General features: G+C 41.9%; 2 protein-coding genes across 3 annotated transcripts; both read right to left on the reverse strand.

Moving 5' to 3' along the window:
* Positions 1–1,351: 1,351 nt before the first annotated feature.
* Positions 1,352–15,574, reverse strand: tnk2a (tyrosine kinase, non-receptor, 2a). The gene is given in 21 exon segments (XM_028432956.1): positions 1,352–3,213; positions 4,021–4,116; positions 4,396–4,549; positions 4,664–5,319; positions 5,412–5,615; positions 6,718–6,953; positions 7,048–7,092; positions 7,179–7,270; positions 8,239–8,433; positions 8,579–8,673; positions 9,355–9,501; positions 9,595–9,721; positions 9,802–9,983; positions 10,064–10,159; positions 10,310–10,459; positions 10,536–10,894; positions 10,980–11,142; positions 11,689–11,833; positions 14,276–14,352; positions 14,449–14,565; positions 15,410–15,574. Coding segments are annotated over 18 exon segments (3,228 nt in total). The 5' UTR covers positions 11,788–11,833; positions 14,276–14,352; positions 14,449–14,565; positions 15,410–15,574; the 3' UTR covers positions 1,352–3,081.
* A 435-nt stretch (positions 15,575–16,009) lies between these two features.
* On the reverse strand, positions 16,010–25,707 carry tfr1b (transferrin receptor 1b). 2 transcript variants are annotated; one of them, XM_028433282.1, is made up of 19 exons: positions 25,577–25,707; positions 23,731–23,817; positions 23,242–23,440; positions 22,462–22,642; positions 22,126–22,263; positions 21,957–22,041; positions 21,607–21,729; positions 21,391–21,486; positions 21,169–21,308; positions 20,579–20,868; positions 20,006–20,091; positions 19,860–19,923; positions 19,717–19,784; positions 19,586–19,641; positions 19,372–19,462; positions 18,988–19,206; positions 18,541–18,681; positions 18,197–18,415; positions 16,010–18,104 (listed from the first exon to the last, which is right to left on the reverse strand). In XM_028433282.1, exons 2-18 carry the CDS (start codon positions 23,761–23,763, stop codon positions 18,203–18,205), a joined length of 2,223 nt encoding a protein of 740 aa, XP_028289083.1. In that variant the 5' UTR covers positions 23,764–23,817; positions 25,577–25,707; the 3' UTR covers positions 16,010–18,104; positions 18,197–18,202. The 2 variants fall into 2 exon arrangements, with proteins under 2 accessions (XP_028289083.1, XP_028289084.1); XM_028433283.1 differs by having other exon boundaries at positions 23,731–23,781; positions 25,577–25,681.
* Between the last annotated feature and the right edge of the window lie 210 nt (positions 25,708–25,917).

Here is a 25,917-nt window from a genome sequence, read left to right on the forward strand (position 1 = left end):
TAGCTGCACTCTAATGTTGATGAAGATTCTCAGTCATCCAGGTCATCATACGTAGAGAAGATTGAAGCAAGGCGTCTGGACTTGTAGAGTTTTCTTGAAGACATTTCGCTGCTCATCCAAGCAGCTTCATCAGTTTGGTGGGGAAACATGACACGACTATGAAACTGCCGTGAGTATGTGACTTGAAGTGAAGCTTCCACAGAAGAATGGCTCAGCACAGGAGAGCCACCTCCTCAGGACAAGACTCAGCTCTTCACCTCCACCTCAGAGACAAAGGACACTCCTTTGAGGACAACAATGTCCACATCCTAGACAAAGAGGAAAGGTGGTATGAAAGAGGAGTCAAGGAAGCCATCTATGTTAAGCTGGAAAAACCTTCCCTTAACAGAGGTGGTGGCCTCAGACATCATCTTTCTACCACATACAATGCAGTGATTCCATCCATTCCCAGGAAGTTTGCACATACTCACAGTAAGAACAAAGGGCTGTCAACCAGTCCCCCTCCAGCAGTTTCATAGTCGTTAGACACACCTGGCCCAGTCAACCAGAACATCACAGGTAATTATGGAAACATTTAGTGCTATTGTTTTTAAGTTTGACCCAGACCCACCCACATAGGTCTGTAACCACATATAAACCATGTTTCCCCACCAAACAGCTAGAACTGATGAAGCTGCTTGGATGAGCAGCGAAACGTCTTCAAGTCCAGACGCCTTGCTTCAATCTTCTCTACCTGCACTCTAATAAACATCTCAACAATATTGCCTGTTGTACTACAACATACATGACAAAACGTAAACGTACAATAGTGCAGAATAAACTGCATGACTGATCAACCATTGAGCATCTATCCATGGTCCTTGATCATGCACATTTCAAGTGTAAAACCAAATGTATACTTCCTGCATCTGCAAGCATGAAGGATGTAGATTTAGTCAACTCACAGTGAATGAGAGCCTCTGCACAAATGTCCAAGTTTATTTGGTCCTGCATGCTTGAGTTTACTATATAATCTAACCATTAAATCAATCCATTGAAATTAGAACCCATAAAACCCAGATCACCATTTCCAGAAACATGCCAGCGGTTCTGAAACATTTACAATTTATTATAAAACCATTAGAAGCCATCTTTCAATTTACATTTATAAGATAGCCTAAGATAATAGTAGTTAGCGTTACATAAAACTGTTGCAGCCTAAAAATATAATAGCTGAGCATTAGATGCTTCACGCACAAACATTCAAACATTCACTGGAAGTTGCTTTCTTTTGAAAATATGAAATACCAGTGAAGTGGCTGAACTGTGAAGTATATTTTCTTCCAATCATAACAGCACATCAGGGTGCGATCAAGAACCAGTGTTTGTAAACATATTTGTGGCAAAAGTGAAAAAAAAACTTCACCTCAGTAGTGTCTGTACTGCTGTCAACAAACATATAATCCTACTTTGTTATATTGCTGTAAATACTTTGATGTTGTCCAGATTAGCATTCCTTGTATTTTATCGTGTTCCAGTCTGTGTTGTTTCCTGTTACACTTATTCAAGCTTTATCCACAGCATACATTCTGTCCAACAGCATGGAATTTAACAAGCAATGCATATAATTAGGAAAACAAAACAAAACAAAAGTTCTGAACCATTTACAGCCTCACTGTGTGGGGTTTTACTTAGATGTGATCAATGTATGATCATCACATTTCCTCTAACCCCCAAAAAGACACATCACATAACATCTCGTGCTATCATACTTTCACCAACTACATAAATGATATATCTTCTTCTGACCAGCAGTTAGCGTGTGTATTCACACACTTATTTTGTATTTATACAATTTCTGTACATTTTCACAGAAAGCACAACTTTAACTATCCGATACTTCCCTGATTTCACTTCTTTTTATGAACAGCAAAAAGGCATTAACAGTGTCTGTATATAAGAGAAAGCTCATGTGGAAACACTCCCACAGCTTGAGTAATACCATGTTGTACTGCAAGGTAGTCTAGTGAATTGCCTATGTACTAATGTGATACTTTTGACTTTTACATAGTTGACAAAATATAATATGTCAACATGTTGCAGCCCTACTGGACATGGAATCTGATAGCAGAATCAATGCTTCCTGGCTGCCCCTGATTGGATGAACACTTTCACATATGGGTTATTTGTTCAGTTTTTAGCAGTAGGAAGATTATTACTGTACAATATATATAACTAAGGGCCATCCATGACGTCACCAATAGGTTTCTGAAGAGCTGTGAGATTGTCGCCATGTTGGTGTTGGTTGTAATACAGGCAAAGAGGTGGAAGATTATGATGTGTGGTGGCTACTGCCTGTCATTTAAAGCAGTTATGCTTTTAAATATGCTAATTTTTGAGTCTTAATATGATTAAAACGAGCAGGTTATATAAAAACAATGGAGACCTAAATCGTTTTTTTTTCTTACCATGCTCAAAACATATTTCTTTCTGCTGTAAAGCTGGACATTCTAACATGGAGTTCTAGGTCGAGATGCATTCCCAGTAAAAGCCTGCAGCAGATAGCAGCAGAGATACAAACTTTGCATTCATGTAATGATTAAATAAAAAAAAATATAACAGCAAATACTTGAATCATCACTGCTCTGTTAGCTAAAGATGAGCAAGCGTGTGACACAAGTAGTAGCATGTATTCACATTACAGAGAGTGAGGCACATATGCTGCCTTATGTTCCTCTTGGGGTGAGTCATCCAGGGGCTGATCCAGGTCAGGGGGTCCTCAGCAGTTGATTGCTAATCAGTATGTCCTCCTGGTGCCACGTCATGAGAGACTTGTGCAAAAAGCTCTCCAAAACCTGACATGCCAGATGGTTTGTTACATGTAACTGACTCCAGGGTTTCCCTGATCAGTAGTTCTGAACAGACAGATGCTTTTGACAAAGTACAGATGAAAGCAGGTGATTGGGTGAACTGCTTGTCAGTCACTGTCTGTTATGAGGTAACTTCAACCAATCACATCAGTTATTTAAAAAGAAACGGAAAGCTAGCAGGTAACAGCATGTTTTCCCAAACGGTCTCTCATGTCTTTCCAGTCTGTGTTAATCACCTATTGCGATGTGGTCCATACGTGTCCAGCATTACCGTGCTGGCCTGTTCCAGGTTCCACTTGCAGCTCACCAGAAGCTCCTCACACTCCGCTCTTGAACGCAGCCCTAGCCGAAACAGCTGCTCCACCTGCAATCCGGACAGAGAGAGAAAGACTCTGAGCAGACATGCTGAGGTTTGGTACTGCCATGACTTCTCTTTAGTCATGTTCCTTTACGTCTTCCTGTCAGGTCAGATGTTTACTTTTCATGTTGGCTTTATCATCCACTTATTGCTTGTTGGTTTTAGAATTGCACGGAACTTCTAGATACTTCCTCTGTTTTCTATTCATACTCCTGGAGCCATAACAGCAAGCTTTCACTGTCATTGCTCACTGATGTGGTCAGAAATATGAGAGCTACCAACTGCCCCTTGGACCTTGTCCCAACTAAGTTGCTAAAAGATTTTCCCTACTGTTGGACCTTTTATCGTTGTTTTATTTAACAACAGTTTGAGCTTTAGTATTGTTCCTGTTTTTAAATATCATACTCAGGCCTCTTAATAAACCACACCCTGATTCCTCGGTCTTATCTAATTTTAGACTTGTTTCAAATTTCTCTTTTATCTCAAAAGTTCTCAAAAAATGTATTTTTAGTCAATTACAGCTTCTTTTTTTTTTTAGAAACTCTGTCTTAGAGAAATTCCAATCTGGTATCAGGTCTCAGCACAGTACTGAGTCATTGCCCTCCTCCTGCTCGAAGTCCTGCGAACCAGGCACAGGCACTGTGCCTCGACTTCAGACGTATTGATTCAGACTGGCTTTTAACACCTAGCAGTGACACTTATTGCATTTTACTGTATCTTATGAAACGTTATTGAGTTACAGATGTTACTTCATGTTCTTGCTCATTTCTGCACAGGATATCCTCTTAATAAAAACAGATGCTGTGCATGTACCTTCAAATGGTTTACAGCCTGGAGGATGATCCAGTTGTGACTCTGCAGAGCAGCTTGACATTCCTCTATTGTGACGCCATGCACTGCACCTTGGACCTGTCAATCAGACCATAAACTTTAGAGAAGCATGTGTGGGCCTATGTGGATCACAGATATTACTAACTTGTCAGTTCAGCAAACTATTCCCTTTGAAACATTTTAAAAAAAAATATACAAGGCATACATTTTAAATACTAGAATCAAAATCATTTTAAAATGTTTTCTCCCGACAAACACATCTTACTTTTTAAATGTTATCGAGAAATTTGTGACTGCTTCAGGCATTTTCATTTTTAGTGCAGCAGAATGCAACATTTCCCTCCGCTGCCCCTTTACCTGTATGATGCTCTGCTCCTGTTGCTTGCTGAGAGCTGCAGGTCGCCCATTGTTGTTGTTGTAGGAGGAGTTAGGTCTGGCTCCACCGGGCTGCTGCTGCTGTTGCTGCTGCTGAATCATTGGTTTCACTGCTGCCATATTAGCGGCTCCATATCTAATCAGAAAACAAAAAACAAAGTACAAAATGTATTGATTAATTCATGGATTATGATAGTGTATGTCCCCTCTGACCAAAATAAGTGGGTTAAACATGGAGAGGGAAACTCACCTCTCCAGAAAAGCTGGCCTCTCTGGAAGCGGTGCTGGAGCAGAACTCTGAGAGCTTTCAATCAGTGAGGAGAGGCCACGCCCCTCACGAAAGGCGAGTGGATCCAACAAGGAGGAGGACGAATAGGACGAGGCAGAAGCAGTCAGCCGCGAGGAATAGGATGAGGCTTGAGGTGGGGAAGAAGACGAGGACGGAGAATTGGAGGACAGGAGGGGACCCAGCAGTCCAGACGCCCGGCGGGGTGAGACTGACATGGGTGGAGGGGGCAAGGCCACAGGCGAGGAGGAGAGCGGTGGCACAAGTGGGAGTGGAGACGAGGAGCGGGAGCCTGGCTGAGAAAAGGCGTGGTCTCTGGGTGGTATTTGAGGAGGCGTGTCATCATTGTTACCCAGTGAAATGGAGCTGGAGCGAGCTTGGGGGTGGGTGGTGCGGGTGGAGAGGTTGTGTTTGGAAGGACGCAGTGGGGGGACAGGGCTGCGGGGGGGCAACGCTGGCTGATCCTCAAAGCAGGAGGTAAAGGTGGTGGAGGTAGAGGAGGGGGAAGGAGGAGGCAGGCAGATCTGTCGGTGGGGGCCCAAAGGAGCGAGAGGCATGGGTAGCGGGGAGGAGGGGAGGGAGCGGCCTGTGGCCATGGGAACCTGCAGCTTCACCATCACCTATGTCAGCGGGGGAAATATTAGCACAGAAGTGGTTCAGCAAAAATCAATTTACAGCGAGTGCTTGTTGCTGCATGGGTAACTTTCTTCACCTCTCTCTGCAGCTCCTGGAAGAGGTCAGCTGACTGGGACTCGCTCCTGCCCACCACACTGGCCCCAGGGGTCACTGAGGCTTCTTCAGTCAATCCCTTGTTGATGGACCGCACCTCCTGGTCCTCGGACTGGTCCTCAAACTCTGAGGTAACCTCGTCATAAGCTGGCTGAGGGAGAGGCCAGTCCAGGATAGAAGGAGTGTCCTGAGGAGGACAGCAATAGATATGAGGACAATTATAACAGCTAGTATTAAACATGGATTAGTTATTTTCAGATGAGTGAAGCTTAGCATAATTTTTAACATACTACTTATATGAAAATGGTTTAAACTTCCTATCTCCGAATTGTTTTCCTGCTCACTTAGGGTTGTGCAAGAGGAAAGTCACAGGATCCAAATGATTTGGGTATATTCTCTGGGTACATCCATCATATGTTGACAGATTTTGATCTAAGCTGACATTGTAATCCATAGAGCAAAATTTCCCTCCATCTGCACAATCATTTAGTGACACTGTTGTGAACCAATGAAAGCCCAGCCAAACTTTACAGCTTTCAGCCAATGCTTGATCAGAATCGAAGGCAGACTGGAGCTGTGAGGTGGGAAACTGTGAAACTCTGCAGTAGACCACTAAAGACTGAATGAGTACATGATCAATCAATGAGCACCGATCGTCCATCACGCTGCATCGCCTTGGGTGCATCCGAGAGGAAAGGAGTTCTATACGACATTTCTAGGCCAAAGTCTAAGTCTTTGGAGGATATGAGAATCCATTGTTTGTGAAAAGTGGCGCGGCTTCCATGCTCCTTTTTAAGCTTCTGCAGTTAATTCTATTAGTGATGTTTGCGTGTGTGGTTGTTTAAATGTGTGTTAACTTCTGCACAGTCACAGTGTGGGACCTGGAGAAAATAAATGGTCAGAAGTTTTAAATTCACACATTAGCTGAATATTTATCCCTCTCCTATGGCAGCTGGCTAGACTTTGCCTCAGTCCAGACCTTTAAATCAATACACTTCACAGTGTTGAGTTGAGAATCAAGCTCACAATTTGGTCTGATATTAGGGCAGATTCACTGTGGTGAGATGTTGTGCTGCAAGTGGAAAAACAAATCATTCTTCCCAACAGCTACCAGTTCAACTAAATACACTGTCTTCTATAAATGTTCTACTAATGCTAACATGCTAATGATAACATTAAGTTTTAAAACATTTTGTGTACAATGATTGATTTTGTGTCTGAGGGGCATTCTCAGTGGGATTGGTCTGTTATCAGGCTGATATTGTACAGCTTCAACCAGGCGCAACTACCTTCAGCGTGTCCTCATCTGGCTGCCGTGTTTCTGTGAGGGGGGACGGCGTGGTCGAGCTAAAGCTGTCATCTGTGAAGTCAATGAGCGACACCTCGCTTTTGGCCGAGCGCACACTGCCACCCTCCCATGGACGGAGTTTCAAGCCGAGTGACACTCCCAGCTTCTTCAGTCCAGAGGAGACACTGGTGTCGTCCTCGTCGTCATAATCATCCATCACAGAGTCGTAGAACGGCTCTGGACACACACACAACAACCAAGTCAGGACTGAGCTGCATGTGTAGGTTAGATAGTGAATTATAAAGAGCACAGGGAGCAAAAAAAAACTTACTCTTGATCAGAATGGCAGGTTGAGGTGGACGAGGAGGAGGTTGCTCTGATGAGAGACACATTTAGATAAGACATTATGATCAAAATAAAAAAATAATTTTATTAAAACAAAAAAACCTCTGATGAATTTACTCTTGGCACGGTTGGGGAGTTTGGTAGGTCTTGCAGTGTCTGACTCCATTCCTAGGACATCGGGAGGGTCCATGGGGTTCCCTAAATACAAACTGAGAAAGAAAAACATCCACTTTAGTTACTGATGAAGTTTCAGTCAGGTCATAGATAAGAACAACTTTATTTAAAGACCCTGCTTCTGTTAAATGTGCTCCTAAAACTGTTAATCAGAGTCTTCTAGCAGGATGAAGACGGCCGACACCAACAGACTCAACAAGCTCATTAGAAACACTGGCTCGGTCCTGGGAGCTGAGCCGGAGTCTGTGGTGGAGGAGGATACTGAGCAAACTCCTCAGTATTCTTAACAACAGGCCTCACCCTCTGCATGACACACTGCTGTCCTACAGGAGCACATATAGACTGAGACTACCGAGGAGCAGCACAGAACGCCACAGGAGGTCCTTCCTGCCAGTGGATCATCAGACTGTATAATTCCTCCCCTTTCTGTAGGGAGAAGAGCTAGACGATCATGTCATGCACCACTGTCATTCCCTCCACTCTCTAGTTGTATCCATGCAACATATATTGTGCTCAGTCATACTGCTTACTGTACTCTGATTTGGATTTTCAGTGACACCTATACTCTTGTACTAATTGTAATTGTAATTGTATTTAATGTAACTTGATACCTCTGGCAAAATAATTTCCTTTGGGATAAATAAAGTTTTATCTTATGGATAGGAAAGAATGTGATAGATAGAAATGTGGTTAAGGATAAAAAGGTATAGTGCACTGATGCCCCCTAGAGGACAGCAGTAGTACATCCAGTGCAGGCAATAACCAGTAATATTTCTGTATCTTCAAGCTTTGTACAGGTTTTAAAATTATTATTGCACACTTACGCAGATCTTTCAAACTGTTGCTGCATTCATAAAGTTTCTTTAAACCTGTTAACCAAGTTCATAAACAAAGCAGCAACAATCACAACTAAGGAGGACAGCATTTAAAAAAAGTAAAATATATCAATTGTAAAAACAACGCTGTCTGAAAGTGTGTCACTGTGAAGTGTGTCACCATTCACCTGTCTATGCGGTCTGCGTGCCCCCAGCTCCTGTGAGGATCTGTGTCTCCGTGTCCAGTGTGGATGAAGGAATGTTTGAGCGGTCTGCTGATGTCTTGGGCAGACAGGCCGGCGACTGCCGTCACCACGTGACGAGGAAACTGACCAACACGAAGTGTCTTCCTGTTCTGACCTCGCCACCAATAGTGCTCTGCCCTGAAAGCACACAAACAAACAAAAACAATGCGAAGAATCCTGCATCAACAAGAGACACATTGGTTGTCTTCATTCTGCACTCACATGCAAGTAACGGGTTAGCGACTTTTTTTATGTGTTGGCTACCAAACAGTCACACACTGACCTTCCCTCGATGATGGTGATGACATCATTCATTTTAATCTGGAGCTTGTCTTCCTCCTCAAAGTCCTGCAGGGCTCTCATGTCAGTAGGCATGGTCTGCAGAACAAACATAAACACACGGCTGTCTAACTGTGGCTTCTACAAGCAGAGACATAAATTGCACTAGGAGATATGAGAGGTGAGATTATCAGATTATTATTGTATTACTGTTCATTAACACATTTAAAAGGGAAGACAGAATTACACACTTCAAGGATAAAAAGGCTCTCTGGACAGTGCTACCTTCTTCCTTTGTTGGACCAGATGCTTTTAGTGATTTTATTTTAGTAAAAATGTTAATTTTACAAATTGTATCTTTTAAAAAGGGGACACAGGTTCTATGCTTTTTGAGGTACTGTTTTAGACTAAAGTGAGAAAACTCTCTTTGGCTGTTAGTATATTAGTTTTAATTAATTTTGTGTGGATCAGATTTTGTTTCACTTTGCTGCCTTCAATTTAGATGTGTTCGGTGGTGAAAATCATACAGAAGTAATGTTAGGTCATGCTAACTTTAAGCTCACAACCTCTGTTGTTCAGGAGATGAAGCATTAGTTCTAATCCTTAAATAGCTTTCTAGAGCTCAGTAACTCTAAAGTTTATGTTAGACCAGAGCTCAACAAAGAAATTAGACCCACCCTTTAGCTATTGCAGCTAACACTTACAGGGAGTTTTTGCTAAGTTAGTAGAAAGGACAAACAAAAATAGAGTGTAAGCCTTTTCTTAAAAGTGCTGTGGCACCTCGAGCAGGAAGTCTCTGAGGGCAATGAAGGTTGGTCTGTCCTCAGGTTTGGGGCTCCAGCACTGCAGCATGACGTTGTAGATGTCCTGTGGGCAGTCGTCAGGTTTACACAGCCTCTCAGCCTCCACATCCACCTTGTGGAGAATCTACGGACAGATGTGCAAATATTATTAGAAATGTTATAAAGTTTTTAAAACATCCCTGAAGGTTTGGTGGTAAAGTACAAACTAAAAATGCACCTGACTCCCATTTAGGCCAAGCCACGGCTCCTGTCCGTGGGTGAACATCTCCCACAAGGTGACCCCAAACATCCAGGTGTCAGATGCATGAGAGAAGGTACGAGACTTCAGAGATTCTGGAGCACACCTGAAGAGACAAGGTGGAGTTCATACAATCAGTCAATAAAGACCGTACATAATTTCATGTGATCAGGTCACCCTCCTCACCATGGAAACGGGATTTTGTGGCCCTCCTCCATAATGTATTGGTCTGTGTGTGTAGGCAGTGCCCTCATCAGGCCAAAGTCACCGATCTTCACCGTTTCATTGGTTGAAAGCAGAACGTTGCGTGCGGCCAGGTCCCTGTGGAGGAATCGCTTCTGCTCCAGGTAGGCCATTCCACAGGCCACCTGTGCACACACACACATGACAGACACTGTGGATGTCTTGTAAAAGCAGGAGGAACTTATGTACAGGTTTGTAGTCTGACCTGGACTGCGTAGTTACACAACGATGAGATAAGGATGTGACCCTGACGCTTTCTGAGACGATCTAACAGAGAGCCCAAAGGAGCCAGCTCAGTCACCTACACAAACACAGACAGTGTCATACACAGAGTATGTTTTTTATTGGGTTATGAAACTAGTTCAGTGACAGTTCACTCCAAGATCTTTCCAATAAGTAAACATTGCCTTTATTGTGGCATTTAAGTTTAGAGAGTGTGTGTGGAGATTACCATCTTCATGGGCTGTGTGAGGACAATACCATACAGGCGGATAAGGTTCTGGTGGCTCAGCGAATGCATGGCATTCACTTCCCTGATGAAATCATCTAGACCGTCTGAGTCCAGCATGGCCGCCTTCAGACACTTCACTGCCACTGACAGCTACAAAGACAAGTCTCACAAATTAATGTAATTGGAATTTACATGTGTACAGTCCTATACTGTGTCTTCGTCTCACCACTCTGCCATTAGGCCCCGTCCACTCTCCTCTCCGCACCACCCCAAACGTCCCGTCTCCAAGCCGTTCAAACAGCTGCAGCTCTGACTCCCTAATTAGGCAGGTGAGTGAGGCCCCTGACTCACAACTGCCTGACACTGTTCCAGATGATGCACCCTGAGGGACAGGCTGCTGCGGGTCAGCGTCAGGCCGTTTCACTGGAAACACCTGCAGGTCCAGGGGTGGAAAACAGTAACATAAACCTCAAAGTTAGACAACAGGAGCTTCTACCAGAGAGATATACTGCACCTTGCTCATCCAAGACTTGCGTTTATAAAGTGCTCTTCTCCTCTTGACTGCCTCCCAAAGCCTCCTCTGACCTGAAAAGGCACAATCACTGACAACTCAGTCTCTCCATGTATATTTATAACATTTTAGACAGCAGTTGAGACCTGAGGAACTAACCAGGACGTCCCATGCCGATCTTCTCCAGGTCTTCATTCTTGACGTAGTCGAAGTGAGAGAGTCGCGTGACGTTGAGGTCATCGCGGATCCGCAGGAAGTACTGCTGCAGCTGCACATCTGTCAGCAGCTCCAGCAGCCACTCCGTGCCCTCCTCACACTGCATCTGCACACAAAGAGACATTTTTCACCTGCAACGTATATATGTGTCAGGGGTTCCAGCTGATTACAGCATTCAGTCTGAACCTACTTGTGAGTGTGTAGTGTTATTGACCATGATGTTAATGAGTCCATCCATCATTAACATTAACTTAATGAACACACTGTGGACAATATAATGATCATGAGAAAAACCTAATAAAGGCTGACATTTCTGATCATTAATCATTCAACGTTGGTTACCTGACATGTATGTAATGTATATTTTCTGCGCTAATCCCTATCTGCAGATGTTGATTCAATATATAGGCTATATAATCCATCAGTTTATCTGTGTGTTAGGTTTAGCTCTACCCATGATGCACCCAGGGATGTAACTGTAAAATAATTCTTACATCACAACGTGTTATCTAATCAACTAGATAATTAACGGAATGTCATAAATGTATTACACAAAAAATATATGTTGTACATGTTCCACCTCAACATGCAAACAACAAACACACATTGCAGTCTCAGGAACATGTTCAACAGCCACAACTTCAGACATTACCATTTGTCCCCCGACACTCCTTCCTCTCTCCTCTTCATCCTCCCCCTCCCCATCTCCTCTGGCGTAGGGGAGCCTCTGGTACATGTAGCTCTCCCCCATAGTGTAACGGCACTTCTCGTCCTCTTTGTGTTTGGCTCTCCAGGTCCTGTGCTATTCAGAGTAGGCGTTAGATCTGCTGCTGTGCTCCCCCTCCCCAGCTCCCAGTCTAGTTTGCTAATCTCCTCCGAGTTCCATGACCTTCTCTGCACAATCAATGCACCCACACGAACACAAATACGTCAGGAGGCATTTGATGCCACTCTCCACTATCGTGTCACCTACAGCTATCTATACACTCTCCTCTCAGTCTTCCCTCCCACTGCTCCTCTCTCTCTCTGCTGACTCACAGCTTCCTGCATCATCGGACACCTCCATTCCCTATCCCCTTTTCTCTCCAGCTCTTTCCTCCTCTCCAATCTCCTGGCTCAGCAGCCTAGCGCACTGTCTTATGTTAAATAATTCAGCAGCCCTAACAACGGGATGAGAGGGAGCTCTTAGTGGAAGGAGAGAGAGAGAGAGAGAATGTGGATTCAAATAGGTGGACAGATGGATGGATAAATAGATAGATGGATGGGCCACAAGGGAAGGAGACACAAGACAGTTCCCAGCATGCATTTGATAGATGGCGACAATGCAGATGGCAAAGAAACCCAAATAAGCAGAGCGGTTTTAGGAAACACAACAGATTTTACAACCATTTTTCAAGACATAAGTGCAGTTCTATCAATGACTGACAAAATCTGTCCAGTAATTTCTGTATTATCCAGGCGCACTGACATTGCTGTTTACATTAATAACTGAGCAAATTAGTCATTATATAGTATTAAGAAAAATAGAAAGAAAGAAAAATATGAAAGTGTTTAAATTAAAGCCAGACTGAAAGTGATCTTAGGGCGTGAACAAACAGCTGATGATGTGTGTACAGCAGACTGTGGGAGCGCGCTCTGCAGGACAAACTATGTAATGACACCATCTCTACATTTTCACAAACATCTTTTCTGACAGTGAAATAAAGGTGTGGCTTTTTATACAAGACCTAATATGATTTCTTTTACATCTTTAATGTATAAAATACATAAGATAGCAACAAATTTTCGTGGACTAAGTTCCATTATTTCTGAGTGCAAAAATGATTCAATAAGCTATTTAACGAGTGAGGAGTTTGCAATGGCAAGTATACAAAGTGAGTATTTTTTGCATTTTATTAATAAATACTGTTTTAAATGATACTGTCACAGTGTGCTCAGTGCTGGATGGAGAATGAAAGAATGAGGAGTGAGAAACTGGGCTGCTACCATTAGCAACATGTGACCACAGACAGGCTAACTGGTGCATGAACAGCCGTGGTGATGTCTGTGTGTGAAATATGACTCCTATATTTCATGTGTGTGTGTGTGTGTGTGTGTGTGTGTGTGTAATATATTAGCCTGTATGCGTACGGCCAAAATGAGCAGTAAAGCAAAGCTTTTATCTGCACGTGTTTTATCGAGGCCAATGCACTAAAAATAGAAACGCTAAATTTAGCTTACATCCAGCAGCTCTGAATGAAAGGGTGTGAACAGGGATCCTTCAGCTTGCACTAATCTCAGCAGCATCAGATACACAAGTTTCAATCTGTCAGCATGTATCTTCACTGATACCCACTCTACATTGACTAATTAGATTAATTTAGAGCATGATGTAAAGAGGGAAAAGAAAAACAACAGGGGTGGGCATGAGAATATTTTTCCTAAAAATATATCTCATCTATTATGTTTAATAACAGATCTAATAAATGCCTGCCCTATTATTTACTTAAACTGTGAAAGAGAATGTACTGCAGAAAATCAACATTAAATCTATTTCTTCAGGGAATTTTTCCAATACAACATGCTGATGAGATGATACAGACCCTGGAGGATGCAGTAGATTTGGTGTATCTGTATAGTTGGTTGGTGACTAAATGGGACCATCCAGAAACTGAGCTGCTGGTGGAACCTATTGCTCAAACAGAAATAACGTCATCCTGCAGCTGTTGATTTTTCAGTGTGTTTTGTGTTTTTGATGCAGGCTGATGCTGTAGAGGAGGGAGCCTGTGTGTGCCTTTTACTTTTACTCCTCACTTGGATAGAGGAGGGAACTGCTTCTCCTCCCAAATTAATATTTTACTGTTTCATTGTGTGTTACACATGAAACTGAGCGTTTTCTCTCAATATAGCACAAACAGAGGAAATAATTGCTTCAATTGACTGACTGGCCCACCGGCTAACAAGGGGTTTCTCTTAAAGTTCACTGTGTTGTGAGACCATCTCATGGTAGTGCCATTTCCAGTCAATCATTTAGGAATACACGGGAATACAAGATGTACACTTCTACCAGCCTAATAGGTTGTTGGCTTTCAAAACAGCTCTGACATGTTGAGGCCTGGACTCTACAAGACTTTTGAAGGTGCTTTGTGGTATCTGGCACCAGAGTGTTAGCAGTAGTTTGGAGTTGCTGCAAATCAGACTTGTTCCACAGCACCATGGATTTTGCCTCATTTGTCTACAGCATTAAGATCTGGTCTCACCCTGCAGAGGTCCTCAGGTGGATCAGCTACAGTCAGGAGGTCACCTGGACACAGCCATTGATGCAGAGACTCCACATCTACGAAGAGAAAGGCCGTCATTTTTTTTCCAACATGCTCAACAGAATCCCAAAGGTCCATCTGCTGCCATAAAGAGAGCAGCAGACATAACTCACAGCTGAGCAGACAGTGAGAGTGAACACAGCAGACCAGGCTGAGCCCATATTGTCACCACAGGAAGGCTTAGACAGAGCTGCTGCTGAGTCCACAAAGCCGTGTTGGAGTGGGTGCTCCTAAAAATGTTCAGAGCTCAGTACAGTCAGAGCAGTTATATCCACATACTTAAACATGTTCTTTAAAAGTAATGTGCAGTTGCAAGTGTGTGTGTGTGTTTGTGTGTGTGGGTGTGTGTGTGTGTGTGGGTGTGTGTGTGTGTGGGTGTGTGTGTGTGTGGGGGGGGGGGGGGGGGGGGGGGGTTACAGAGTACTCTTGGTTGTTTACTGCCATTTTAAGAGACTTTCAGCATTATAGCATCTTATTCACTCGTGTATGGTGAAATTAGCTGCAATTCAACAAGGGTTTATTGTATGTGTTAATATCTAATTCTCCAGACCTCCGTCAGTCAGCTATTGTTACGCCTTTTGTTCAGAATCCTGATTTTCAAAATTTTCTAAAAGGTAAAAAAAAAATCACCACCCAAGAATTATGCCCGTGAAATGTTGGCCCTAACCCTGTGTAGGCTGCAGCTAATTAACTGCAAAAACCTCGGAGCAGCCCTTTATTACTGAATAACAGCACAGCGGTCAGATTTACATGAGAAACGGACATTTCAGCTTTGGTTCTGTATCAGGTTTAACAGAACACACATGCTCTGCAGAGACAGTAAACAAACATGTCACCGGTCTAATGAAGAAGAAAAGATTTAAATTCAGTGGAAGCTGATTAGCCCTCCTCGGTCCCGTTAAGTGCACCTGTCTGTCTGTCACACCACTACCGTCCTGCTGTGACTACGACAGTATTAACTTTAATGTGCCATCATTCGCTCACAGTTATTAAGCTAGTGTGTTTGTTTTGGTGCAACACGTCGCACATACAACAAGGAGCAAGTACAAAAAAAACGACTCCCAGCGTACCGACCTATGAAGACGGGCTTTGTGCGGGGGAAACGATGTCTTTCCTCCCGGTTAGTCCACGCTCCTCGCAGCCGCTCTCAGCAGCTACAGACCGGCGAGAAACACCGCCGTTTTATCGGGAAACGGTTACAATTACCGATTCCGTTATCTCCCGACTGTTCTCTGTTAATTCCGGGACTCCTCTAGTGCGCGTGCCGGGATTTCAGAGCGTCACACGGTGCGTCAGACGGACCGGAAGTACCACAATAAAGGCACTTCCTGTTTGAAAGTTCAGGCTGTAAAATAAAAGCGTTTCATTTTTAATTTTCAAAAGAATCAGACATTTACTTTAACATTACATATTTTATTACTGTATTAAACATACAATTTTAAATTTGCCACATGTATTTGCTCATTATGAATCATAATAAGAACGGAAAATTTACTTACTATTTTTTGCAACATTCTCTTGTCCATGAAATTTCATCAGGACAAGCATCTTAAATACATTGCAACTTTCATCGCATCGCATTTCTGCTGCCACAAAAATCAGACAAAAGTCTCAAAACAGATCTGTGGAATCCTGGAGGAAGTGGAAAAGGATGCAGACATGTTGACTGCTGAGCCAAAGAATTTATTTCATTTTTCTCCTTTACATGAAAGTTCAGTAGTACAGAAATCCACATCATTTTTTTAAGCAACAAATTGAACAAATATGGAGCAACGTTTTTATATATTCTGAATAATAATACATTTTGACCCAGTTTCAGACTTTAAAAGGACATCAACATTTGTCCTTGTATCAATGACTGGTTTTAGATTCTAGCTCTTAATTCTGTTTTTGCGATGTGTTTATATAGTTCGGGAACAAAACAGCAAAATAGCATACGAGTCATCAGCAGCTTGGCTACACAAACCAAACAAATCCAATTAGTTCATGTAATATGGTTCGAGGTACACTTCAGTAACATGCAGTGAGGAGGGAGCGCATGCAAAGGGCGCAGCTTGTTCAGGGGTTTACAGCAGTTGTTTGCTTATACACAAACACCAGAGGTTTGGAGGAAACAAGGTCAACAGATCCAGTGTGTTGCTTGTATAATGAATACAGTGTATTACAGTGCATACTTCGGTATGTTTACTGAACTAAACTGAAATCTAGACCCACACTCAGACTGGGAGTACTTTTCCTGTCAGCTTTAGCAGTAGTGCATAGTGATATTCTCTTTATATTTTAGAGATGTACCACCTTGCCAAATAACCCGTTAGTGCACCTAGATAACTACAATGTAGAGACAGCAAATGTTAGATACTTTTTAACAGTGAACACAAGAAAAAAAAAGACAAATCAAAACCGCTGAACCTACATGAGGATATTTCTGTGGATTTTCCAATGCTAGTATGTAATGTTTGACCTTTCCCTGTAATGATGATGAAGCTTATCACAGTTACTACCAGACACCAGGAGTGCACAATAAAGAGGTCAGGAGGGCTCTGCCCACACACAGACACAAATAAGCAAACATGTCAAGTATAAAACTCTGAGAAACACTGTCCCCGATGAGTTCAAGTGAAATATGAGAGACACTGCTCTCGATAAATACACATCATATATAAAAAATAAACACAATGGTAGGCAAAAATCTACCGTCACTGTTCATTATGGAAGGCACTGCTCCCGATAATGGGCTTTAATTATGGAAGGCACGGCTTCCGATAATATTATAGCTGCTGCAAAGTACACAGTGCAATATGAATGTCTTCCTTCAAATCATGGAACCAATCAGCTCAGCTGGGTAATTGTGCCAACATGTGGGGCTGAGACAGTTTTATTAACCTTTTGTTCTCTTCTTTTTTAATTTAGTATTTGTCCTGCCATCAAGTGCAGAATAAATCTTGATCTATCTTTGGCGACAACTTCCAAAATATCCGATTCTTCTTCTGTTGGCCATTGGTATACTAACAGACATTATATCAAGTCACATTTTTCTATCCTTTATTCCTCCCTTTTGATATTTCTTAGACAACCTGAGGACACCAACAGAAGAAAATTAAGGCACATTTTATTGTTTTTATATATATAGTTTAAATTGTTATTATTATTATTATTATTATTATTATTATATGATTTGGGGGGGAGGTCTGAACAAAGCAAAGAAAATCAGTTCTGAAAAAAAGTCAAAAAGTCTGAATTGTAAAAACAGTAATCCTGAAACAATCAATCAAATTATAGCAAAAATATCAGACATTTGAAATTTGAATATTAACAAAAGACTACATTTTAAATTTAAATACCGAAGTTTAAGAAAATCCAGAATTCATTTTTTTAGTGCCTCTAATTTTCCTCTGTAAATGAATTTTACTTTTTTCAAATTCAATCTCCACACAAAAGGAAGGAATGAAGGCCAGAAAAATAAAAAGCTGTTTTATCTGAGGCTCCATTTTGTTGAGGAGTCATTTCTGTAGCAGATGCTGCTGTTTGTTTCGACAGTATAACAGTCATAATTATGGAAGGCACTGCTTCCGATAACGTTGTATAAAAAGACAAACAATATTATATTAATTTAAAAAAAACATAACTGTAAGTCAGGTCTTACAGCTTCAGTAGAAAGACGTTGCAGCAAAGGCTTTAACAAAGTTGATGTGTTAAGGTGGAGCATTTCATTTCTTCAAGTATTGTGCTGCATGTTCACAGCTTTGAAATTTCCCATCTCCTCCTGGATCTTCAGAACAAATGGAAGACAAATTGTGCTTTAGTGCCGATATTGGAGCTTTAGATTTTACCTCAAATTTGCTTTCAGATTTCAGTGCTCACGTCGCTTTAGAATGTGTTGTCGATGTCCCAGATGTCTCCCTGCATGGCATTGGCACAACCCTGCAGGGTCCAGGTGGCCAGGGCCACCTGGGTATGGAGCTGCTTCACGTCAGTGGTGGTAGCGATGGATGCCAGGGTGTGGGGGCCTCGGCCGAACAGGAGGTGCCGGAAGGGAGTATTAATTGGGGAGAGGTATGGAGAGAGGAGGGAGTGCTCAGTCTAGAAAAATGGAAAAAGGGGTTTACTGAAATGCTAAACAGAGCACATAGGTCATATATGTATTAAAGGTGGAAAGTAGTGACCAATGTATTGGTCAACTCTGCACAACAGACTACACGTCATACCGTCATAATCCTGCCGTTGAGAATCCGGCAGGCCTCCTTGTCATTCAAGTCGGTGTTGGAGATGGCGTCTGTGATGCTGTCAGCAGCTCTCTGGAAGGAGCCTCGTGCTTTGTACAGCCAGGTGGGACTCACATCCTTCACCTGACCAGAGAACAAAACCAAAGACACATATCTGTTAGTAAACCAAACAGCACAAGGAGGAACCTTGTTTTTTAACCATTTTATCTTTAAAAAAAAAAAAATGGACAAAAGAACGCGCAAAAGTTAAATTTAAGAAAATGTCCTAGAACAAATGTCAGAACTCTGTGGGGTTCAAATGAGACAAAACAATTAAAGGAAATTTCTGACTGCATTTTTTTAGAAGTTGGAAATTTGACCAAATTGAAAAAAAAAAAACAATAAGTCAGAATTTGAAATATCAATGAGAAGTGTGAGGCTGAAGCCGACCTTTGAGAACTGGTTTTTGGTGAGATAAACTGCCTTGCTGAGGGCGCTTTTGTATCGGCTCACATCCAGGCTCAGCAGGTGGTCGTGAACCAGTCGCAGAGCCATCTGCCCGGCAAACTGTGCCGCTGCAGCAGTTATCTTGCTGGTGTGTTGGTTGGCTTGATTATCAAGGTGATCCATGTCATCCAGGTTGGTACCGTAGTATGGGTAGTCCTCAGCCTTTAAACACCAACACAGATAGTTCAATATACTGACACACAACGAATAAAGGCCACATCTAAAAACGTCTAAGACGTATGAACTTCATGCATACAATTACCAACTTCAGAAGTATCAATCATTATAAAAAAGGACTACATTTTTAATGAACATAACATGACTCACATTAGGAGAGGTGAAGTGGAAGGAGATGGATGGAATCCCAGAGAAAGCCAAGAAGGGATAGGCGGGATCATCACTCGACATCGGCGTCAGTCTGGAAAAAAGGGATTGATTTTTTTTTTTACTGCTACAGTTACTGACAAGCTAACATGTACAGACCCCTTTGTTTACGGAAATGTTTCAACTCCGCATCAATAGAGCCACTACATTTACTTACACTTTGGTGTTTTTCATCTTATCGTATAATGTGACTGCCTCCAAAGGGAACTTCACCTGTAAGATGATTACAGTCAGCAGGGACTCAGCTGCTTTGTTCAGAAACTCAATCACTACGAGGTGAAATTTTACCTCTTTCATTGTGTTTTCAAGCAGGCTGTAGAGCAGCGGACTAGCCGACGCCTTGAAGCCCCCACAACCTTATGAAGAAATACACTCAGTCAGCCGTGGACATTTTTAAGTATAAAGACATGTCCCGTGTGTGTTGTACATACCCATGACCACTCCATCCAGGCTTATGTAGGTAAAGGCTCTTTTGTCAATAGAAGCCATATAACCCTTAAAAAAAAACACAGACACGTTGATGCTCATTTCTAAACTGGAGGATTTTTTTGGTTGTGCACAGTTGTGCAGTTCTTACCTCCAGCCACTCGGTGGCGCCAACACTTCCATACTCTCCAGCACTCCAGCTTGCAAACACAAGGCTTCTTCTAGGCCTGAACCCATCTAAAAAAAAAAAAATCGACACACAAATCACATGATATGCTGCTCTGTTGTTGACGATTTAAAATTAGGAGTGTCCTGTTCACTAATCCCTGCAATGTAGCAACATATTGCACTGTAGAGCTAGTTTATCAGCATCACATAAAGAATTGACTGCTGATATTGATACTAGGGATGGCCTAAAATTGATATCCTGATATACATTGCACTCTGATCCAAACATTATTATTCATTTACTGTAAATAATTTGCCTTAGTTCATCTGTGCCAGCAACGTATAGTGACACGCAGAACTATTAAATACTCCCAAAAAAATACTATCAACATTTATTACTGCGAGAGATTTTACTTCTATCGACCCATCACAGGCACAGATTTGTATTATTTCTACTGCATATCGTTAACCAACTGATACTCAGCCAAAATTACCAGTCATTACTATCATTACCAGGTAGTTAAGCTGCTATAGGCTCATTATTAGAACTTCGTACCTTTTGTCACCATCTGGTGGACAGCCTTAGCCAGCTCCACCAGAACAGAGGTGCCGACAGTGGCTCTGGCGTAGCCTGCACCCCAGGCGTCTCTCTGGGCTCCCAAAACAACATAGCGGTCAGGATCATCAAATCCTCTGATCACTCCGAACACATTATGGATCTCCCTGTTGACCAGCGTGTTGTTCACCTCCACAGTGACATTCTTCTCACCTCCCAGGTTGTAAGACACTGATGTCAGTTTGCCTTTAAAGCCAGTGTTTGCATTAGATTCAGGGCCGCCAATTTTTCTAAAAGAGGACAGAGAGAGAGAAAAACGACAGAGGACTCAGCTGTGACCAAAAGTTTGTCCCCATTTCTTTCAAATGTATAATTTTCAAAGGAAAAGGAAACAGGATTAAGCAAAACTTTTTTAAACATGTAGTGAAAATTGAGGGGGAAAAAAAAACAAACTCTAATTTTTCAAGTGTCAAATCCACTCTATTGTACATGTCCTAATTACAATTTTGACTAGACTGAAGCTACCTATTCTAACCAAAGTGACGTATTCTTAACCATCTGTGTGTGTATTTGTGTGCAGGTGGTCTTACTGCAGAAGAGCTGAAGCCATGTTGCCGGTGATGGTCTGCGCTGGGATTTTAGGAAGGCCAGATGACGGAATTGGGGAGAATTGTGTATGGTTGAAGGAAGGGAATCCAGGGGTGTAGGGGTCACCTGAACCCAGATGGACCTACACACACACACACACACACACAGTTAAAGAACAGGACTTCATAGGCTACATTGGCTTTTCCAACATGATACACACTCACATGGCCGTAGAGCACAGTGTCATTTTGATATTTGAAATCTTGAGGATCAGGGTAGATTAGAACAGCAGAGGCACCCCTGGAAGCAGCATGATCCACCTGGAGAAAAACACGAACGCCAGCTCTATGAGATCACATTAGAGGTTATATATATATATGTGTGTGTATATATATATCTATATATCCAAAAGACCATACTGCCTGAGCGAACACAGGTACCTGCTCTGCAAAACTGATCTTTCCAGCCCGTAGCAGCAGCACAGAGCCTGTCAGCTCCACGTTTTCTTTCTGCACAGCATCCAGGTCCTCTGGACGACCATAGTTTCCATACACAAGCTTGCCCTGTGAACACAAAACCAGCAAAAGTCAGACAGGCCGACAGAGCAAAGAACAATGAAGCTTGGACCACATGAGTCCACTTGGATCATGAACCAGCTCACACCTCATTGGAATAAGCAGAGAATCAAAAACCCATTTTTCTCTAAATAATAAATGATGCTAGTTAGCTTGCTGTCATGATTACCAGTGATGTGGGAAAGCACATTGTATCTGTAAATTTTAGGACTTACCTCAACACTGCCAGAAGCACTGTAGGCCAGGTAGCCTTGAGGCTTAAAAACATCAGAACCAAACTGAACACGGTTCGGGCGTTGGCTGGAAAAGACAGCAAACTGTTAAAATACCATGATTTTATTAATTATTAATTAATTATGACCTTAAAGAAGTGAGGGAATTAACCTGTTTGGCATCTGCAGCTGAACATAGTGGATGTCTGTCCAAGGACTCATCTTCAGTTGCTTGAATTCATCAAAGACTTGATTTCCCAGTTTCATGTCTTCTGCACTTCCTGCTGAGCGACTGGGCAAATTGAAGTCACTGCAGAGGAAGAGATGAGTTAGTTTCCTATAAAATAAAGCATGTTTTCAAATAACATTTAGGTGTGGTTTGTCATTTCCTGCCAAACTGATACCAAAACTATAGAAGTGTGTGGGCTGGTGATGATTATTAAAATACTGTACTCCACATGTCCTTATCCTAAGCGTGCTCTAAAGGTTGTGAACATGAGCAGTGTACCTCAGAGTCTTTTCAAAAGCCTTGCTGGTCAGTTTCTCTGTGAGGAGTTTGGTGATATTCTTCCAGTCCAACGTCTGTTCCAGTTGTACTAATGGTTCCTGTACAACTGGAACTGGTGTGACAAATTCTGTCTCACAGTTCTCCTGAGGTTTAGGGTGGCTGATGTAACCAAAAAAGATGCCTGGAAGACACATTAAGAGACCTTAACAAATTAGATTGGATTCTAAACTGATGTTCTCTGGTGGCTGAGACATGCAGAGCAGAGGGATCAACAACACAAGAGAGGACACAAACAGAGCTGCACATTCTTCTAACACTGCCCCCATGTGGCAGCAAACAGCTACAGCAGGATATGAATGCAAACAAGCCAGAACCTTGAAACTTTTTTGAATTTGGAAGTGATAAAATCCTATGTTAGCGTAAAAGCTTGCCCTTTTTCAAAGTGTAGAATCCATTATGCTGCTCACACAGTGAAGCACTTCTGTAAACTGCCTGGATGCTGTTCCACTCTCACTGTGGACACCTGCATTTAAAAGGCTATTAGTAAGTCACCTTTTTGCAAAATGATCTTCCAATTATATATTATTGTAGCTCGGGGCTATAGGAGAACAATAAAAATCACAATTATTCTGTACAAGTACACCTCTACCAACTGCATATCCTCTCTCCACATGGGAGCCTATTTATCTGGCAACAAATACACAACCTACAAGATCAATATAAAGACAGTGTGTCTGCTCAGCTTCAAGAAGAATGAGGTTGCACTTGCACATAACCTACCAATAAGAAATATAGTCAGGGCTCCCAGGGCCAGGCAGACAGTACCACGGCGGCTCTGATGCAGAGGTGCTGGCCTGAAGCTCGGAGAGCCGCCCGCCTCCAGCTCAATGACATTATCATCAGACAGTTTGACATCAGCCTGTGGTTCTCCGGTTTCTGCTGGCTGCAGAGTGAACCTGCTGTATCGCTCGGTGTTCAGCTGGAGGAGATAAGAGAGGAAAATATGAGAGCAATGTGCTCCTGGTACATACAGCTACATGAGAAGAAGGGCAGTGCAGAGGCTTGACAGGACTCATAACACAGTACAATAATATGAAACTTATATCATATAGTAATGGAATAAAAATCAAATGATTAGATATATTATTTAATTTAATATATTTATATATAATATATAGCATATTTTACAACAATATTAAGCCTCCCCATGGGAATATCTATTTATCTACTGAAAACATTACAGCAACTACAAACAGACCAAGAACTCACCATGCCATTAAACGCTGATCTTATTCGATCCATTGTGCTGCTGTTAGAGATCTGGAGACAGAATGTGGCACAGAGCTGAAAACGGAGCTGAAAACAGGACAGAAGCATAGTGAGGGGAGGAGGGGAGTGGCTGGGTGTCAGGGGAAAGGAGGACATGGGCCGAGTCACGTTTTCCAACAGAGCTGCAATTCAAAAGACCCTTAAGGGTTTCTGCAATGTTTTCTCCATAAACAGACAGATCTGCTGCTGCTGGAAGATAAACAGGATCAACCACAGTAAAAGCCTTATTTTATAAACAGAATTCTGTCTGGACTGTTGGGAAGGTGACTACTAGAGCACTGTTAGGTGCATCAACTCAAAAACAGATCCACAAAGAACGTCACTGCTATGAAAATTAATTTTAAAAAATCCCCAGGCCGCGTTTCTTTCCTGCATCGACTGAAACAGTCTTCACTACTATGCACTAAAATATTACATCTGCCCTACTGCATAAAACGGTAAACCTCAGGTAATTTCCAGGGCAACTCATTATGTGCATCACGTCCTGTTCAGACAAACATCACCATGACGCCAACACAGCTGCCCCCGGCGCAAAAACTGTGCCCGTTTGGAAATTCTTTAACACAGACGACCCAAAATCTGCAGAATGCAAACTCGAAAGAAAGGAAGAAGAACCTCCTTTACACCTTGAGATGACTAGATGGCTAAGCTTAAAGGTTATTCAGTCAACAGTCTAGCCCGTTTTATTTTGCGCTTTTTATTTTTATTTCAAACAAACACTAAAACAGAGAGTTTGTTTGTGTTTTATTTTGCACTGTATCTATATAAATACGAAAACTCTCTATTTCCTCTGATAGGGTCACTGTGCTGCCTTTTTTCAGAAGTCAAAGGTCAAAAATTGGTCAAAATTATCTGGCATTGTGTGCATCGATATTTTCTGTCTATTGAAAGATAAATCAAAGGTGTGAAGTGATTCATCTAGAATATAATTTGCAGTCTGAGCATTGCGGCAAAGTATTTCATATATGTCAATTCATATTTTAAACAACAGAAAGCTCACACGCAAAAAAATCCAAAGTCATATTTCAAACTCAATTGAGCATCTTATAGCTAAAATGCAAATATTGGCAATTTCCTCCAATTATTTGTTGAAAGGATCATTAATTATTCTTTTTATCTAAAATCCACCAAACATCTGTTTATCAGAGGAAATCTATACGTTTCTATGTTGTTGTTGCTTCATTATACCCATATTTTGGCCTGAAATCAATCTTTTTTTACCACCTGAACGTGATATAAAGTGGAGTTGTTCCTGGTTATGGAGTCACACTGTCAGCACCATAAAAACCTGTAGTGCTGATCTAGATCACTTACTGAATCAAATATCTGCTACAATTTAACAGGATAACACACATTAAATAAAGCCATGAAGCAGCAGAGTTTCTTCCTGAAGTTGCATCACATCCACGTGGACTCTTATAGAAGCTTCTATCAATGTCAGCTGTTATATTGTGCTTCGAGTTTAGAGGGAAACACTCCTTCAAACCAGTCAGGCGAAGAAAGGAAACTATCCTTACCAAAAACAAGCAGCGAAATATTGTCAGTAACTGCATTGCTTATGTTTTAACCCTAAACGTGGTCTATTACCGGATGTAGGTGACATTGCAGTCTTAAAGTGAGTAAGCTAGGTACCAAAACGTTTTCCCTTCACCTCTGCGCGGTCACAGCAGCAAAAGTAAATGATTAATGTCTTCAAATAAAAGGGAGACATGTTTTTAAATCTCTAAATTAATGGACATAATAATAATAATAAACATAAATGCATGGATAATGTGTACTATCTCACCTTATGGATGGCTGAACAGCAGCTCTCTCCTCTGCTCCTGCGCCTCCCTAATAAGGTTTGCAGCACTTCCGCTTCCTGGTTGTCAGCGACAAGTCAGAGTGATCGGCCACGCGCAGGGGGCGTGTCAAACATTTGGCGCCAGAGAACGAGAGGAACTAAAAGAAGCAGGAAAACGAAACCAATCTACAAACTGTATATTTATATAAATATAATGTAAATATAATTATATGACATGATCATTAGATCATTGTTTATTTTAAAGTCCTCATTGTCAAGGATTTTCTGTGAGAAAATGTGCAACTATAAAAGTTTTTTTACACAAATGATATCAGTACATTTAT

The sequence above is a fragment of the Parambassis ranga genome, chromosome 20, assembly GCF_900634625.1.
Source record: "Parambassis ranga chromosome 20, fParRan2.1, whole genome shotgun sequence".
In the NCBI taxonomy this organism is placed as follows: Eukaryota; Metazoa; Chordata; class Actinopteri; family Ambassidae; genus Parambassis; species Parambassis ranga.

Coding starts and splice junctions, on each gene's coding strand:
- tfr1b (XM_028433282.1), bottom strand. CDS start 23,763: ATGGATCGAATAAGATCAGCGTTTAATGGCATG. Junction 22,264..22,461: donor GCTTTTGAAAAGACTCTGAG/GTACACTGCTCA, acceptor CTTCCTCTGCAG/TGACTTCAATTTGCCCAGTC. Junction 20,869..21,168: donor ATGGCTTCAGCTCTTCTGCA/GTAAGACCACCT, acceptor GTCCTCTTTTAG/AAAAATTGGCGGCCCTGAAT.